Genomic DNA, 19,775 nt, shown 5'->3' on the forward strand with positions numbered 1-19,775 from the left:
AGGGAGAAAGACGGAGAAAAAGATTACGATAGAAAGGACTTTATCATGGGGGGATATGATCATTTAAAGTTTTGGACTGGAAGCCAATTAGATGTCCACAGCAGTGTGTTGCTGCTGTTTTTTTTATCATATTAGTTTATATGCTTATGGTGTTTTTGTTGTTGTTATTTCACAAAACATCCATTCATTCATTTTCCGTAACTGCTTAACACTGCAATTGTGTACCATGACTAATAAACATGACCATGACGATTTAGACATTTGGCCCGCTGTTTTCATTTTGTTTGTTCACCTGTGCAAACAAGGCACTGCAAAAACTTAGGCTATAATTTTTGTGGTATTTGGCATTGATAGATGCTGTTCATTTGCTCCTTTAAAACAAACATTTAAGTAAATAATAGTTTAACAAGTTCTGTTGACTAGCCCTTTTTGTTGAAGCTCTCAACCACATCATCATGCAGATGGAGCTGCGGAAATAAGGTAAGTTTCCCACTTTTTTGTTTGTTTTCAGCCATAAAAAGCAATGCTGATTTCACTGACATTACTACAGAAGCATAATGAATTCACATGAGGAAAAAAAAAAAGAATTCTGAGAAAAGTTTTCATGAAAAAAGTTGTTTTTCTGAAATAACAAGATTATAATCTCAGACTCTGCAGAAATGTTTCATGCTCTTGCTTTTCCGAAATAATAAAATAATAACCTTGTGATAATCAGAAAGATTAGAATTTACAACATTATGATCTCCTTTCAAAAAAGCAGAGCAGAATTTTAAAAGCATTATACTGCTGTACATAACGTTATTCATAATTTTTCGTCATTTTTTTTGCAGTACTAAAATCTGACCTTAAAGTAGAAGTATAATTATTGCTGAAATAAGTTTTAGATTAATACATCCTAAAGCAGTTCTTATGATTTCCAGTCTGTTAAGTGCACTGCATCAAGTCACAGACTGCATGCATGCTGCATGATACGAGTAAAATCTAAAAGGTGTAACACTCAGCGCTCTGTGCAAGGTCCTCAACTTCCCAAGGTGGGTTTATTTTAGCACAGGAAGGGCAGGGTTTCGATCCAGACGGGATGTGAGTGGGGACAGAGCAGCAAACAGAGCAAACACACACATACTCACACGCATATGCGATGTGCAACCATGCGCAAAAAACACAAATGCACACACACACACACACACCACACACAACAAACACAAACACAGTGTCTGGTCTCTGCAAGGACTGACTGGTCTGAGCATTGGTATTCTGTGCCATCTCCCCCCCATTAGCCGGCTTTCTCAGCACACCCACTCACTACACTGTCCCCGAGGAATGGAGAATTATGCACAAGACAAAACACGTCCGGAGAAATAATTAGGGAAACCATGCCGAATAAATACTAACTAACCCTGCAAACAATTAATGGAATTTATCATTCTAGGCATCTCTTGAAGGCAGAATAGGAGCGAGTATTCATATAAACCTTGTTTGGGCTGGAGATGATATAGCTGTGAGCCATAATTACACCTCTACATGTCTTATTTTTCAATATTTACCGTTGTATTTGGGGAAAATACAGCAATAAAGAAAAAAAAAAGGCAATATACTAAATTAACAATTCATTTTAGGACAATAACTATTAAGGCATTTACTTAAAACTGCAATAAATGAGTTTTAATTGCACAACAAAGACAGTTAATCATTCTTGTTTCTTTCCCTGCTGCCAAACATATATTGTCTTTAAGATAAATGAAAATGACTTTTCATTGTTAAAACTGGAAAATGGATTTGCATTTGGGCCTAACCTTGAAAATCTGGCCTGTTTGAAGAATTCAATTATGGACGTGTTAGATTTATTCATAGTTTTGAGCTGCTAAATTGGACTTAGCCAGAGAGGAGTGGAGATCGGGTTATCTCTCCCTGTGCAAGGCTACAGACGTCGCCCAAGGGCAAAACGCTGCAGCCTTAATCAGATCAAGTGTAAGTTGCAGACTGGAAGTTATGCTGCTTTAGTGATAACGATCAGCATCTTCTTCTGAGATTCACACAGGACAACAGTGTAGAAGATTAAATTCTATAGGATGAACATAACAGATTCAAAACATTGATAGCTTCGGGTCGATATAAGCGAACCAACTATGTTTTTAAGCTTCACTGCAGGATGTATTTTCATGTAGATTTTTCTCCTTTTAACAAATCACTATGTGATCTCCTTAATCCCTTGACACCTATTCTGATATCTCTTCAGGATGTTTGGGCAATCATTAATGGGTCTGAAAATTTGATCCTGGGGATTTGAAATGCAAAATAATGATGTCTGCCACATGCACCTATAAAACAGGACTCCAAATGAGTTCCCAAATGATTTCACCACTGTCTGCCTCAATTCTGAGTGTGCAAAGGGGCATTTTGAGCACAACCTAATTTTTCTGCATGCATATAAGCTATATTTTTGGGCGAATTATTATCAGGTGATGAATAATTCAATTTGAGCAAACAAAAATCCTGTCTGTGCTTAATGTATTTGCATGTTTTCTATCATCCACATAAGCTGACCATAATAATCTGTCTCACTCAGCTTCCCTCATAATTACCCTTTTAATTTAGAACAAAAAACATTTTAACTGCATTATTTACAATACATTTTCAACTAAGTCCACACTGCGATACAACAATGCTGCTTCTTCGTTCCCATAGCTTCTACATCGATTAGCCAATCAACCGATAGGGATGCTAACTTTTAGCCTTGGAGGACATGTAGCTTTAGCCTCTCTGTTTGTGATATCATATACGTAGCAGTTAAGTGAATATTTAGGGATTTTTACATGGTTGTTTAAAACTTACCAGATGAAAACATTAAAAAGTCAGTTGGGGACAACATGGAGCGATGTCGCTAATTAGCCAGCTAGCTACAGATCAACTGTCGAAAATGCCACCTAGAAATGAAAAGCATACTTTTGTTTAATTCTGTGTAAAATACAACACACAGTGTCTAAATTTTGATTGGTAGCTTAACATACCAGTTGTTATTATAAACTGTGCTGTGCAGTAACAGTAACAGGGCTAACTTTCAATTTTTGTTAGCAGATGTTAGCTAGCTACCTACAAAGACAGCTAAGCTGCAAGCTAATTATGTAGAGACTAACTTAAACTTAACATATTTTTAAAACTGTGTCTACCATGGATGTAGTATTAGAGCTGGATACCACAAGATGGCACCTGTTTAGTCTAATGAGGATTGCTCACCTGGCACATACGCCAAAAAGGTTTCTAGCTTCTGGATTTACGTCTGGGGAACGCTGCCCATTACATACCCTAAAACTTCAATTGATAGCCTGATAGCCAGGGCTTTTATTTGCTTAAACCTCAAAAGGGTTATTTTGGGACAGGCATCTATATGGGATGAGCTTTTGATGCCTTTCACACAAAACTGTTGCTTAGCAAAGATGGGAAATACAATGAATATATTTATTTAACCTTCTGAAACGTGGGCAAATTTATTTATTTATTTTTTTTTTAAAAAAGGGAAGCAGGCAATGAGCAACAAAAGAAGAAAAAAATGACCCAAATAGAATAAAATGACCTGAATTTTTTTTTAATTGTAATAATTCTGTAAAATAATTTTAAATTTATCATTATTATAAATATGAATATAGTTCACAGGACATATATGTAAATAATGTTCTTGTGAAAACTGTTTTACAATGCTCAGAATTAAAGCATGAACATAATGCTAAAATACAGGGATCTTTTTTTTTTTTTTTTTAAATAAATTGCACATCTTGTCTTTCTACAGCAAAAAACATTCATTTATTGCTGAATGAAAGACGGCTTACAATCTGTGAATGACTGCATTATTTTCATCCAGACAGATGCTTTAAAATCATTTAATCCAATAGGAGATGGGTATAGTTGCCATGCAGCTGTCAAGTCCATCACAATATGCAATAAAAATGAAGCCGTCTTGTCACATTTCATCACAAACACCACTCTCACCAAACAAATTGAGCGAGTACCTTGCAATTAAAGACCGCACCCCGCTCCCTCGATCTTTGTCTGTCATTATCTCTCACCCCTTTTCTCCCCACCTCCCCTCTTTCCCTGGAAATGTCAGGGAGAGTGCTTGTTTGCTGTCATTAGAGGGAGCGCCACCTTTAACCAGCCTCTCAGTCAGATGTCTCTCAATACATTATTCATATTTGGCCTGACCGTGACAAACACGCAGCGGGGGGATTACTGACGCACCCAACAAGAGGTGTCATTTAAACAGGCTTCAATCAAAGCTCCCCTTCCACACTCATTTAATCTGCCAAACACAACATGCGAGGGGATCCACTTGAATTGTAGAGGCCACAAAGGGACTGTTGCACACAGCAACTCTCAAGGTTGATGCCTTTTAATCCAACAACGTTATTTATTTAACTGTTAAGATTTTAATGTGCCCTTTACATGCTATAGAAAATGAGAGTTTGGCTAGAAACAACATGAAGAACAGGATTTATGCCATAAAATCGTCTTCACATTCAGAAGAAAGTAGCAGAGGGCTTTTATTTTGACAAAATTGAAGACATTTCCACCATAGATTGATGCAGAAAAGACCCTAAACCCCCTGATTTCATGTTTCCCAAATGTTTAAATGAAACCTGCAGCCTTTTTTACTAACTGAACACATACAGACCAAATAACCATGACATCGCACAACTCCAGGTAAACAACTGGCATTAGATTGCAGAGATATGAAATCAGCAAACTTGGTAATTTCTAGTGTCATTTTTAGCTGTATCTTTTAAAAATTTACACTGTGATGCTATTTACCCGACGTCTGCTGTGCTTGTTTTTTGCACTGTAGCTTTGCTAGCATCTTTGATAAATCAAATCTACCAGCAGACCGGCTGAGTGATGTACTGCTCTGTGTGGCAGCTGCTGCAAAAAAGTATTTTAGCAACCTAAAAAACATCAATCAGTTTAAGTGTACGCTATATTTGGAACTTTTTCACCGCTTCGTCATACACACTAACTGTCCAGAAAGCAGTAGACCAGCTTCTCTGTTCTAAAATTACTGTTTTTCTCAGTGTAGTCTGGTGGCTTTGAGACAATGGCTTCATTTCACCATTAAAAAGAGCTGTCTGACAGCAAAGTAAAGTGGTGAAAATATTCTATATAAAGCGCAAAACTACAGTTATGTATTTAAGTGGAATGTTTAGCTGGCTAAAACTGACCCATTAAGGCAGCAGCGCCGTATCATTTAATGTACAAGATATGGGGATTTTTGTTACTTTAAACAAAGATGATTTGGTCCGTCGGTTCAAGGTGGGAATATTGCACCATTATGCCAACTCGCCATTCAACGCTGTGGCCCTCATGCAAAGCATGTTCTGTATCCATGCACTAGAGGGTGACACCCTGTGTTAGACATCACACCTGTCATGTCTCTTGCTTTTCAGCGATGCCAGCATGCTATCTAAAAATCACGCATGGGAGCGAACTGATGCCACCGTGGTTTGGTTCCGTGTAAAAATGCAAAGGTGGTATAGAAAAGGGACTTAGTAGTACTCCTAAAGTGTAAAAAGGGCTGCCGTCTTCAGCAGCAGATTTAATCACTGATCCAACCTCATCAAAATGGCACTTTTTTATTCCTTTTTCTACTCAAAATTATACTAATTGGCCTGATGAATGCTCTCTAATTGAAAGTCACAACTCGGAAAGGTCACAACTGACACAAAACCAAATCTGTCCATTGTTTAACTGCTCTAATGGGGTTTCACTTAAGTATGTGTCAGACATCATATTTGCCCAACTTTGGAGGGCTGATGCATTTTGGAAAGATAATCAGGCATTTAAAAAACACTTCCCTGATCAGCCTGATGGCGATGCTTTAATTAAAATTTAAAGTTTCAAACTTTGAAACTACTTTGCTGCTAATCCAGTTTCAGATGGAGCCATGATGGATGATGCACAGGATTACTGCTTGGCTCAAGAGGAGGCTGCATCATCCAAGAGAGGAAGAAAATGGGGTTAGCTAATTATTGGATAGCTGGTGCTTTTCAGCGATGGTCAGACTCATTGGTGCAAGGCGAGCTCACAGTCAACGTGTCAGTCACGGCTTGTGATATAAAAGTAACTGGTAGATCTTCACCCAGCTCAGCCATGTCAGGGTCGGTGGTATGCACTTGGCAGCAGCCTGACTCGTGGACCTGAGCCAGACAGAGCCGAGGCGGAGAATGAAATCCCTCTTTCTAATTTGACTTTCACTGGTGAGAATGCCCTTTTCTTCCCCACACCTTTGCACCGGAGGGCCCGTGTGGATTTACTACTCAGTAAAGTCTGCATCTCCGTCACTGTGCAGCCACAGACTGGCGATGTGTGCCGTGACCTCTGCAGAGCTGCCATTTTAAAAGTTCCCCCGTATGTTCACTATAATGTAGCTGACACTGACTGTGAGGCCACCTGTAGGAGCAGCGCATGTAAATCTAAGTAGTAAAAGTGAACAGTGTCTTAAATTTTCATCCTTTTTAGTGTTTTCTCTTGCATGCATTTCCTTACTGCCTTTATTTGCAGTAGATTATTGCAACGCTCTGTTCGTTGGCATTTCAAAACAAGTTGTTCAGCAACTTCAGCTTATTAAAAATGCTGCTGCTAGAGTCCTGAAACAAACTAGGAAATATGACCACATTATTCCACTTCTAAAATCTTTACACTGGCTACCTGTCACTCAAAGAATTGATTTTAAAATCTTGCTGCTTGCTTATAAATCACTCTGTGGCTCAGGAATCATTAATACCTCTGACATGTTTGTGTATATGGACCCTCTGGGACGCTCAGGACATCCGGGGCCGTCCTACTGACCGCCCCAAGAGTTAAAACAAAACATGGTGAAGCAGCTTTTTGTTATCATGCAGCACAAACCTGGAATAACCTCCCAGATGATGTAAAACAAGCCAACTCTGACCACTTTTAAGTCAAGTTAAAAAACGTTCCTTTATAACACTGCCTATTCTATGTAGTAATAACTACAAACTTATTTTTAAACTCTTTTTCTTTGCACCTCTTGTCTGCACTTTTGCTATTTTAATTAAGATTTAGTAATGAATATAACCCTTTATATCTGTTCTCTTTACTCTTTTATTGTAAATCTGTATCCTTAATATATTTTATATTTTATTGCTCTGTAAAGCACTTTGAATTAGGGGCCGACAGATGTTTGGCCTGGCCGATTATCGGGGCCAATATTTGGCATTTTGCCAATTATCTGTATCAGCATTTTAGCTTAATGATAACCAATAAAATTAATTCATTAAAAACTGCAAAGAAAGTGTCAGCACTGAGCACTGACAAAGTGTCACTTGACTTTATAAAAAAAGTTGCTGGAACTTCCTGTGTATGATGTTAAAAGTCTCCATTTTGATAAAAACATTTGCTAATGGGCTTTAAACAATTTAAATACTGACAGAAAGATTTTCATTTTTATTGTTAATGCATATCCGTTCCAAATACCAGCTATGTCTCGTTAACTACTAATAATCTGTATCAGTATCTGCTCTAAAAAAACAATATCAGTCGACTCCCAACTATAAATTGTCCTGTTGTATAAAATATGCTACAAATAAATCTGCCTTGGCTAAAATGTTAATTCTGCTACTATTTTGCACTCAACATGCAAGACAGCAGATTTATAAGCAGGGAACTAAACAACATCTACCTTGACTGTCTTGTTTGCGGTGAACAGACTGAGCCATTAGCGGGGGCCAATGTCAAAGCACAGCACAGAGTCATGGACACATCAATAGTGCGAGGGAGGGCAGGTTGTATTCAGGCAGGAGGGAGTCCCAGGGGGAAAACACTGCGGGGGTTAAAGCTTTCTCTCAGCCTGCCAACAGGCTGCTCAGACTGAACTCGGCGTCCTCTCGCATCACCTTCCTCATCTTTTTAAACAAACATACGTGGGCGATACAGAGGACAGATTAATATCACCATCGTTTTCTGTATTGTTACAAAATGTATATACCCTTCAAATGATTTAAACAGTCTGGTTTTTGGATTATTCACCACCAAGTCTGAGTGCAGTTGCTCATAATAATATATGTGTATATATATATAAAAATATCTGGGAAAAACAAATTCAAGCTGGACTGAAAATATGCATCTGTGTTAGAAATACTTTCATATTACTATATGTTGTATGTTGTATGTAGGACTACATATTTTTACTGTGCTATTGTTTACTAAATCTATGATTCTGACCAACAACTTTGAATAAGAATAAGAAGTTTTTTCAGTTTGGTTTCATACAATGCATAACAACAAAAAAGATTTCATTGCTTTGAACGTCAGTTTGATGTGTAATTTTGCATAAATTTACCTCATTGTAATTTATATTGATATTGGATATTATATCATCATTGTCATTATGATGTCCACCATATTGTCCAGCACAAATCTATTATTATTTGACAATAAAAGTAACAAATATGTCACAAGGTAAAATGATTATCATTATTATTTTCTACAGCTTAAAGCCACATCTCAAAGTTTCAAAGAGTTTACTCAGCTGAGTCAGGGAAATGAAGATTTATCCGATATAACTCCAGCTGTTATCACCTACATGAAACATGCTCACAACAAGATCTTGTATTATCTTGAGTAACCGGGTCATGATATCAGGAGAGAGAAACTGCTGCTCACCAGATGTCACAAATATCCCTTTCACAATTTCCCAGAGCACATATTGTTTGTTTTTCGCAAACAACAGCCCCAAACCGAAAAATATTCAACTTTCTACGATTTATAGCAGGAAGAAAAGCAGCAAACTTTCCCTTTGTAGAAACTGGAACAGGGAAATGTTTTACCATTTTTGCCTGATAAATGATGTTTACGCAATTACTGAATTTTTGTTTATTCCTTCCACCACAAAGAGATGCAATTCAATAGTCAAAGGGGGCCTTCATCACTCTTTTACACTAGAACTGAAGCTGTTTTGATTGGTTATTGGAAAGCAGTTCTTTTAGTTCAATCTGACAACTATAAAAATCGAATTCAGGCCACAACATTCTCATTAAATTACCTCACAAACAAGTGCAACTTGCTACCAGCCAAATGTCAAACTGTCCATATGCGCAGTGAAGCCACTCTACTTGGAAATGACCATCGGGACCAAAAACAGATCACCCAACCATCCGCAGTCATAAAGACAGCAATCCCGTGATCTCATGCCTCGGCCACTCTTGTCACCCAGCGGGGAGGTGGGGGGTGGGGGGGTTAGCGGCACTTCCACCCACGGAGCACTTCAACCTACAGTAAAGAGCACACTCAGCAGCTCTCTTCACAGCGAGGCCTCCTGCTGAGGGGCCCTGTGCCGGGCTCGATGTGACTGACACCCGGAGGAAGGAGAGTGGGCACCGTGTCAGGCCTCATCTCACTCACTGGTATGGAGATGGCAGGAGAGCACAGACACACACACACGCACACACACACACACACACACACAGATCCCTGACTCATCATCAGTGCAGACGACAGCAAAGCATGACAGGCCCGAACACACACTCTCCACAAAGAGATCGTTACAACAGTAAGTCTGGCCTCACAGTAACGTCAAAGTGCTTCTACGTGGCGGGATATGGATCAGGTCACGCGTAAACACAACCAAACAGAATGGGACAAGGGCATGTCATTTCTGGCGGAGTCCAATCAGACAGCCATTAAAAAGTCATCAGGGTAATGACTGACACTGTGTCCTCTGCGTGCTCACCAGACCTTCCCCGCTGCTGACGCCAAACGACAGACAGGTTCAGTCCCAGAGACTCTGAGCCAGAGGAGGGAATTCTGATGCTCTGGGTGAGAACTGTGGCTTAATCCTAAAGGTGTTATCTGGTCTGGATACAGGCCGGGCAAGACGGGCAATAACAGAAAGGAGTCTGCCAAGTTGTCTGGCTGCTTTCAGTGTGTATGTGTAGTCATGGATGGATTAGTGAACAGGCCTGTTGAGCACCCAAGGTCCCCTGGGCCAGGTCCTCTGTATACTGTAGAGCACCTGTCAACATTTTTTGTTGGAGAGGCAAATCAAATGACAGTTGTAAAATGACTGCAAAAATATGCATAACAGCCACAACGACACAAAACAAATACAAAGACACGCAGAACCATCACAAAGGCATCAAAAATTACTACAAACTGATGCAACATGGACACAAACAGATGCAAAATGACGGCAAAAAGACAACAAAGGCCCCAAAGGACGACAAACAAACACAAAGAGAAGCTAAACAAACAAAGAAGGGCAAAACAGCCACAAAGAAATGAAAAATTACTGCAAAAAGACACAAAAATGTGACATAAAGATGCGAAACACCCACAAAGTAATGCAAAATTGTTGCAAAAAGATTTAAAACGGTCACAAAGAGAAGCAAAACATCCAAATACGGGACACAAAATGAATGTAAAAAGATGTAGAAAGAAGACAAATAGAGACACAAAACAACAACAAACACACACAGGATGACTCCAAAGAGAGGTAAAGCAATCACCGTGATGCAAAGTTGCAGTAAAAACACAATACAGCCATAAAGAGACACAAAACCCCTAAAAAAGAGAGAAAAAAGGACACAAATGAGAGTTTAAACAACCACAGAGGCAAAATTACTGAAAAAAGATGCAAAATGGCCACAGAGGGACAAACTGACTCCAAAGAGAGCATAGATGCAAATTACAGCAAAAAGACCCCAAATTGCCACAAAGAGATGAAAAACAACCACAAAGAGATGCACGATTACTGCAAATGATGCAAAACAGCCACAAAGAGACATAGAAAACCACAAAGGGATGCAAAATGACTAAAAAATAGGCTACAAAAAGAGACTACATGACTCGAAAGAGAGGTTAAACAACCACAAATAGATGCAAGATTACTGCAAAAAGATGCAAAATGATTCAAAGAAGACACAAAAGGACCATAAAGGGATGCAGTGTAACAAAAAAAGGACTGAAAACCACTTCAAAGACACGTAAAACAACCACAAGACACCCACAAAAAAAAACCTTGTAGTCTGGGTGTCTTGCTCCAACATAAAAGGGGTGGGGGGTGGGCTTTTATATGTCTGTGCTGTTGTCTCATAATCCGTCCATGTGTCTAGTGGAAGATTTCTCCTCTGTCTGCAGCACTCCCTCCTCTCCTCTCTAAATCCAATCAGCACAGAGACCCAGCGCTGACCTTGAGGTAGAAGCATATACAGTAGATGCACGAGCACATCCACCCACACGTCTGCAACCCTGACCGCCCATGCATGTGTACCTGCATCATAATAATGCATTTGTGCCAACGTCAGTAAACAGAAAATAAAAGAAAATCTGGCACGTGTGATGATGACACTGCTGATGCAAGCAAAGAGAGGATCTGAATGCGCCTGGACTCACATTATGCTGTTATCAAACATGTTGCTCCTGCACAGACCAGCCAGATTGGTAATAGCACAAGTGACAAGGTCTCACTTTTAACAAGCCCTGCGGCAATCATTACAGCACTATGATAAAAAATGCTAATAAAAATCAATGTTCATGACTAAAAGGGGGGAGCCAGAGCGGCGGGTGGCAGCACGCTCACTGCTGAGGTCACACAGAGCACGGTCACATGCACAGCCACATTAAAAAGGAGTTTAATACTCACTGGGATGGCACTGTTTATCGGATAATAACGGTATTAAGGCGGGCAGTTACACCTTGTGATATTAGGCTACGGGATTATATAATCCAGTAAATTAGTGGTGCATGTAATGAAGATTAGTGGAATATCATATATCATCAAAAATTCATATTATGAGATACTTGGTAAAGTACTTAATACTTGGTTCGTGTACAGCCCAGGACAGGAAGGCTCTACAGCGGGAGATTAAAACTGCCCAAAACATCACTGGTCCCCATCAGTGGGTCAACTTAAATTTCATTTCTTCCTAAACCATGTTTAAGAAAAATGACAAATAAATCTACCTTGTACCTCCGATATAATGGAACTAGATATCGCTTGGCTTGCGGTGCTCAAAACACCAAAAAATACATTTGAAAAAACTCAACAGCAATGTCTCATGACCCGGTTACTCAAGATGATCCTCAGACTTGTAAGCAGTTTCATGTGGGAACTATTTTCTTTCCACCAAACTACACCTACCAACTGTATCACCATGCAGAAGAAAGCGTGCATCTACTCGTGGATGAGAGGCTCGTGCAGGATGTAAACATTTATGACGTCCTCACTGGCTGAGCTGTCAGTTAGCTCAGTGGTCCTTGGGGAGCGAGCAGTAAATGTACACTTTCTTCTGCCCAATGACACTCTTGGTGGGTAAAGTTTGGTTGCAAGGAAATAGTTCCTATGTATTTTTCATTTTGAGGTGAACTGTCCCTTTAATTTAGAAAACCACCTGCTGATTAATCAATTATTATTTTCATTGAGGAATATTTGCAAGTGTTTAAGAAGAAAAACTCAAAAGAACTTTATATGACAAACAGAACAAACTTAAACTGAATGAGATTTCAGGTGAAATGTACAGCAGGACCATTTCAGATACAGCAAAAGGCAAATCCTAAATTACTTTAAAATGAGCTGCTGGTTATTCAGTTTCCTCTTTCCACTACTTTAGCTAATTATTTTATTCCCCTCAGCCCATTAAAACATTTAACTTCCTTAACCACAGCATTCACTGCTGGCTGCAATTAATAAAGACAATATTATCAGCATTAGTGCTGCTCTAATCCTAGACATCCAATCTCCCCCTCCACACTGTAGGCTTTTCCCTGTCCTAATCTGGCAGTTTGGACTTGCCCCAGCCTTGCCCCGGCACAGCTCTCCAACAGCTTTCACCATTAGTTTTAAATACATTTCCATCTATATGTTAATGCAACCACAGGTGACAAGTCAATCTACAACTGATACGCGTTTACCCGAGCATGAAATTGGGATGCACAAACAAAAATAAGGATGAGAACAGCATGAGCAGCATCTTGGCGATGCACAGTACATTAAAATTTGACAGCGTGAGCAGGATTGCCTGAGCTGCATGATTTGCAAAGTCCTTTTCCCCAGCTTGTCCTTTGAGCATGCTGGACAACAGGGTGTTTTATCAGTTTGGTTGAGCTGTGTGTGAGTGTGTGTGTCGCCCAATCAGAAGTGATGTTGAAAGAAGACATCAACCGGCGGTCGTCTGAAGTTGAGACGACTCTGACGAGCGCTTGGATAATCAAAGGAGCTGCCTGGAGGCGGGTGCGGGGCAGCGATGAGGTTAGAGCGTCCGTACTGAAGCTCTGCCAGGAAGTTTGTGTCTGGGCCAATGAGCTGGGAGAGGAAGCGCTGAGTCAGGAAGCCTGGCCAAGAGAGAGGCCCGTGGTGCTGGCATCTCCTCCTCACACACACACATGTTACAACGCTTCACACACCACCGCTCTGCTGGAGTCATAACACACTGTTCCCAAGCCAGCGCCCCGCACACGCATGTGCACGACGTCAGACGCACACACTCGCCCGCTGTGCAATGCATTCATCAGTAAAACACAGATGTGACGCCAAATACCTGTGGCACAATAAAGCGTGGAGGGCTGTGCAAAGAGGGACATAACAACACTTTTACATCAGACAAAATCAAGTTAGTGGAGAGGGACAAAATCTGATTTATCCGACACAAAGAGTGAGAGATGCACCTTTGAAGTGATGTATTAGAGACAAAAGATCATTGTGGTGCGTAGCAGCGAGCAGGTGCAGACATACCCGAAGGCAATTACACGGGATGAAACTGTGATATCTTCATTATCCCTTTCATAGCATGACACACAGAGAAAAGAGACAAGACTCTAAAGAGCTCCTTATCACAGGAATCTCACTGGTGTGGCAATGCTCTGTGTGTGTGTGTGTGTGTGTGTGTGTGTGTGTGTGTGTAGCCAGTTGATATGTTTGATGAGAAGGTCAGAGAGGACAACGAGGAAAAAGAGGTAGAGGAGGAGCATCGGCTTTCTATAGCTGCAACCAATCAATGCACGACAGAGAAATGGCGAATATGAGCTTAAAGGAATAGTTCAACATTTTGGTGAATGTTTATATCTGCTTTCTGGTGGACAGTTAGACAAGAAGATTGATCTGCTACCACTCTCATAACGGCACACTGAGCATGGAGCGAGCAACCTGTTAGCTTAGCTAAGCACAAAGTCTGGAAACAGGGTTAACCCTTTGAAACGGCGATCGACATCAGTTTTCTTGTGCTGCATTCAGACTCCTTAATATGTATTTAAACCATTGAACACTGAGTACAGTGGTTTGGTTTGAAAACACATGGAAAAGAGCAATGAGCAACTTGGCAAGAATTTTTCCAAAAATTGCAGGAAATTGGAATTTTAGGAATTTTTTAAGTTAGGGGAAAATGTCCTTAAAAATATAATTATTGTAACTTATCTACATAATCATCTGAAGTACTTTTCAAGAGATAATTTCCTTACTTTTGTAAATTATCATTATTATGATTATTTTTAACTGTTTTTCTTTTTTATCTTATTGTTTGGTAATGCTTTTGTACTTTTTACATTTTTTTCCCCCGAATTTCTAGGTAATTTCCTTCTTAAATTGCTCATTGCTTTGTTCCCATGTTTTGAGTGAAATTAAGCCAATTTGCTCAGGTTTCAAAGGCTTAAATAGCTAGCTTATCCAACCGTTATGATATCGACTGGCCAGCACCTCAGTCCGCTGTTTTACAGTGGGTTATGTGCATGACTAGATTTTGGCTCACTGAATTCCTGGAGAAATTGTCTGGAACATAACCCACATAAAAGCAGTAAAAAGACCCGCTTTTTTTTTTTTTTTTTAAATAAAGAGCTTATTTAGTGAACTTTAGACATATTTTGTTACCTTTGAAGTGAGCCAGGCCAGTCATTTACACTTGTTTCCAGTCTGCTAAAGTAAATCCGCTGCTAAATGTAGCTTAAAGGTCCAGTGTGTGGGATTTAGGGGCACCTGTAGGCAGAAATGGGATATTACATTCATAATTATGTTTTTTATTAGTTTAGAATCACCTGAAAACAGGAACCATTGTGTTTCTGTCACCTTACAGTGAGACGTAGACGGAGTCTGCCGTGTTGATCGACAGGTGCCCAGAGTGGGAAAAAAAATCAGACTGAAATCGGAGCATACTGGCTTGGTTTCTTTCAAAAAGATGGAAAGAAGGCAATGAGCAACAAAAGAAGAAAATGACCCAAAAATTTCCCAGAAAAATGGGAAAAGTGCTTAAATGTACATCATTTGAAATACGTAATTATGATCATTATAAACATAGCTTTTTATTTTTTCCCTTAATATTTTCTCAAGTGTTCTTTAAATAATTTTCTAAATCTAATTCCTCGTAATTTGTGGAAAATTTCTAACCAAGTTGCTAATTGCTTTTTTCCATGTTTATGAAAGAAATTGCATCAATTTGCTCAGAGTTTAAAGGTTTAAATATTCAAGAAAGGAGTCTCAAAAGTGATGTCGCTCCAAGTTTCAAAGGATTAAAAGATAAACAATTAAAACTGAAATAACAGGTTATTCTTTTTTAAGGTTTTTAAATACTGGGAGGGATATTGAGTATGTTTTTCAAACGGATCTGTGCACATTTATTTCATAACGTTTGCACAACTTCACTGATAAACAGCTAAAAAATGGTACAATTCCTGTAATTCCTTAATGTGTAATTCCTGCAAAAAAATTAATCTGTGTACAACCCATGTAAAACTAATATTTGTGATGACCATCAGATCAAGGATCCCTACTTTCCTGCTTGGCAGTTCAGTGAAAACAGCAGGAAAACTCATTCCCATCTGCTTTAAAGCTCCTCCTAAGTCTCTCTCTCTGGCCTGAATTCAGCTAAAAGCTATAAGAACGCTTTAGACAGAAAACTCTCTTAATATCTTTAAATGCCTGACAATGAAAGGCTAATAGAAATCTGCATATCAAGTTGTATGCAAAGAAAAAGCTGTTTGGCCTCTTTGATAATGGAGTTCAAAGTCATTTAAAAAAAAATGCCACAGGGGGTTAAATTAGAGAAACTGTTTTCCCCAGATGAAAAGATGCTGGCTGGCACTGCTGAGAATAAAAATGGGGATTTATTCAGAGTAAAATCAAGCCTGGTTACTTCGAACAAACTTGTGCCATTTAAACCAACAAGAACAAAAGAAACCTTACATAAGCCCAGTGAGTTTGACCTTGCTCTCTGCAGCCCTGTCCACTGTTCTTAATCTCAGGGGCATAAATTAGCAGCACCTACAGTATGCTCCGAGTTTCCAAGGAGAGCGGCCTCCTACCAGGGGCCGAGGATGTCTGCTGGAGTTTGTTGCCGGGGCTCGGGAATGGCTGCACTTGTCACAAGGACTAAAGACAGTTTCCTCGCTCAGCACCCAGAGACAGTGACGCCTCAAAGTCAAGGGTGGGCAGGAATGCCCTGAATAGGCAGTTACGTAAAACTCGCAGCACCCTGTGAGGATAGAGAAGGAGCTACTCAGGACCTGACAATGCTCGCTGAAAAAAACAGTTTCAGATGGCCCAAAGTGTGCAGTATAAACACGCAGATTTGCTTTTTTAAAAAACTGCCAAATTAAGAGAAAAATAATCTTTGGGATTAAACATAAGACAATGGGCCTCTGAGCACAGACGTGCAAAAGGCACCCCAACCGTCCTGCATAGGAGTGAGACCCACAGATTTAAAGAGACGCAAAACAGCCACAAAATGAGTACATGCAACATAAACCACTTGGCTGCGTCGTTTTTAGTCATTTTGTGTTTCTTTATAGTCATTTGGAGTCTAGTCATACTTATATTCGGTCACATTTTACATCTATTTTTACAGGTTTTGTGGCTTTTTGTGGTTGTTTTGCATCTTTTGGCATCTATTTTTACTTGTTTTGTGTCTCTTTTATGTCTTCTCACATCTATTTTTACTTGTTTGGTGTCTCTTTTTACTCATCTTGCATCTTTTTGCATCTGGTTTTGATCTTTGTAATTGTTTTGTCTATAGATTTACATCTCTTTTGCTCCTTTTGTGTGTCCTTTTAGTCCTTTTGCATCTGTTTGTATTCCTTTTGTGTCTCTTTTGCATCTTTTTCCTTCTATTTGTAATCGTTTTGTGTCTTGTTTGTCATTTTGCATCTACTTTTATTTGTTTTGTGTTTCTTTGTGGTTGTTTTACATCTCTTTTTAGTTATCCTGCATATTTCTTTTTGTGGATATCTGTGTATCTTTGTTGCTGTTTTAGTGACTTTCCGACAGGAAATATGAACATTTACTTCATACAGAGGCTCTGGTTAAAGGGCCCCCAGACCCTTTGGACCCCTGGGCCTGTGCCCTGTAGGCCTGCTCAGTAATCCATCCATCCAATATAAGGGATTTTATGAAGGTGAGGCTATTGATAAAAACAAAATTAGCAGGGACTAATCCGCTTTTGTTGTCAACAAAGTAATTGCAGAAATTATCTGGGGCATGCTTACCAAAACAGTCCGAAGATACAGTATCTCCGATCACCGGCACATTGCATTCACCACTTTGTCTATCGCAGCTTGCAAAAAGAGTAGACAAAAAAGCAAATAGAAAAAAGAAAAGAAAAGCATACCAAAACCTCTCTCTCCCTCTTTGCTCCCACCAGAAGCCACCCAGCGAGCACCAGGGCTAACCCCGCTGACCTGACCCAGATATTAACCCAAGCCTCCAGATGTGAACGCGCGCTGGGATTACTCCACCACTGCATCAAGCTCCACATGCTTTCCTAATGAGGCATCCTAATATGACCCTGGAGACAGAGCGGACTGTCTGCCTCACTATCTGCCTCTATTCCCAGAACTCTATCGGTCTGTCTGTGCGGGACCATCTTCATATAATGAAAGGGAATAAAAACATCATGGAGTCTGGCTGAAAATGCTTGTTTAATCGTAGTCACAGAGGGAAGTGAATCAAGAGAAACTGACCTCATGCAGCAGCCAAAACGTAAAATACTCCAACAAAATAGCTTTGACTATCAGACACTAAATATGCATTTCACCTCAGACGCCTCTGCATGAGTGTCACCTGCAACAAAGTTATCAAGACATGAAGAGTGACATCTCCTCCTATATTTGACCACACTGAAGACAATCTAATTTATGCATGAATGTCAAAGCCTTGCAAACTTGTCCTGCACTAGCTGCTGAAGAAAGGGACTTGCACTCATGCTGTCTACATTTGCACCAGTCACGACCTGAGCCCTTTTGCAGGAGCGCCCTGATATGAAAGAATTTAACTCCTTCTCTGCATCAATGTAGCTATTGTAGCCATCGCATTCTTTCAGCAGCTTCAATTTCCAACTTGTGCCATGTCGGCAAGTTACAAACTTTAGGATACAAAGCACAAAATACACGGTGTGACAGCCGGTGGTGCGAACACACAACGAGGCACAAGTGCTGTAAGTTTGATCGGCCTGCTAAGTAGCTCAAATGTACAAGAGATCAAACAGGGACAAAAAAAATAAACAAAAATGCAGCGCTCTGCTCTGAAGCTCACCATTTTGATCCAGCGTTTCGAGGCTCAAAGGAGTCCCAGAATAACTCCTTTCGCACCAGTTTTCCCTTCGCCATGAAAATGACCGTTGAATTGTCACATTTCTTCAGTTTGTGCCTTATCCTCAATCTTTTTTCCCCCCGTGCTGCTGTAGCATTCAGACAGACAAAAATGCAGAGGCTGCTTTTGCAGAAGGAATTGGTGATTGGAGCTCGGGGATCATATGGGCTTTTTGTCAGACGTTTTTAAAGGGACACGGTACTGTTTAACGTGGAGTTGCGAGACAGGCGCTTTTCTTTGTACTGTACTTGAATTTTTTCCCCTTTTGGCATGAGCAGCAGGACTGGGGAAGGACGTGCAGACATATGGCGCAAAAACCCCAATGCGCTTCTTCTCGCTGTGCGCTCGTGCAACCGCGTGACGTCACACGAGCGGACAGATGCGGAGGTCGGGGAGTTCAATCATTTCCCATGTTGCACAAGTCATTGTAACTTCATTTAGTATTGCAGGAATACACAGCTTGCATTGTTTAGGGACCACTTTTGCAAAATGACAGGGGGCCAGGGGCCAAACGCAGCAGCTCCATATACTGTATGTTTCTAGGATTTAAAGACGTTTCTAAGATTTAGGGGCAATTCTGGGATTTATGACGTATTAATGATTTTTGGACATTTCTAGGATTTTAGGACGTTTCCATGATTTTTGGACATTTCTAGGATTTTTGGACGTTTCCATGATTTTTGGACATTTCTAGGATTTTCTGATATTTCTCGGATTTTAGGACATTTCTTGGATTTTAGGATGTTTTAGGATGATTTCTAGGATTTTCAACAGTTTTTAGAATTTGAGGATATTTCTAGGATTTTAGGACTTGTTTCATACACTCTAGCATCTTATGTGTGCTAAAACTACAAAAACAATTCCACAGTTCCCACTTTATTTTTATTGGGAATTAAAAAATGGTTGGGGGGCAAAAGCAAAATGTCAGATAAAAATCTGAATTACTCTTAACAGTAATATCATTCTAATATGTTCACCCTTATATCAGGACCACAATAACCTCAAGTTGATCCCTTGCACTAAAATGAGGTGATAGGTAATTTGACTGACAAACATAGAAAAAAAAATAAAAAATGTATACATCATGAAAGCTTAAAAAGTAATGAATGTCTCTCTGCTCAGCTTAAGGCTTGACTGCTCTGTGTCTGCTCAAAGACTGTGGCTCAAACACTTGAGTTAAGTTTTCAAACAGCGTTTTATTAAA

At 39.8% G+C, this 19,775-nt stretch overlaps 1 protein-coding gene across 1 annotated transcript in view; it reads right to left on the bottom strand.

Moving 5' to 3' along the window:
• zbtb47b (zinc finger and BTB domain containing 47b) overlaps positions 1 to 18,623 on the bottom strand; it is a 28,349-nt gene extending 9,726 nt beyond the window's left edge. The window contains exon 1 of the mRNA XM_042510166.1: positions 18,515 to 18,623. Coding sequence (XP_042366100.1) covers positions 18,515 to 18,517 — 3 coding nt within the window. The 5' untranslated portion in view covers positions 18,518 to 18,623. The remainder of the gene's footprint in view (positions 1 to 18,514) is intronic.
• Between the last annotated feature and the right edge of the window lie 1,152 nt (positions 18,624 to 19,775).

This window comes from Plectropomus leopardus, chromosome 21 (genome assembly GCF_008729295.1).
Source record: "Plectropomus leopardus isolate mb chromosome 21, YSFRI_Pleo_2.0, whole genome shotgun sequence".
Classification (NCBI taxonomy): domain Eukaryota; kingdom Metazoa; phylum Chordata; class Actinopteri; order Perciformes; family Serranidae; genus Plectropomus; species Plectropomus leopardus.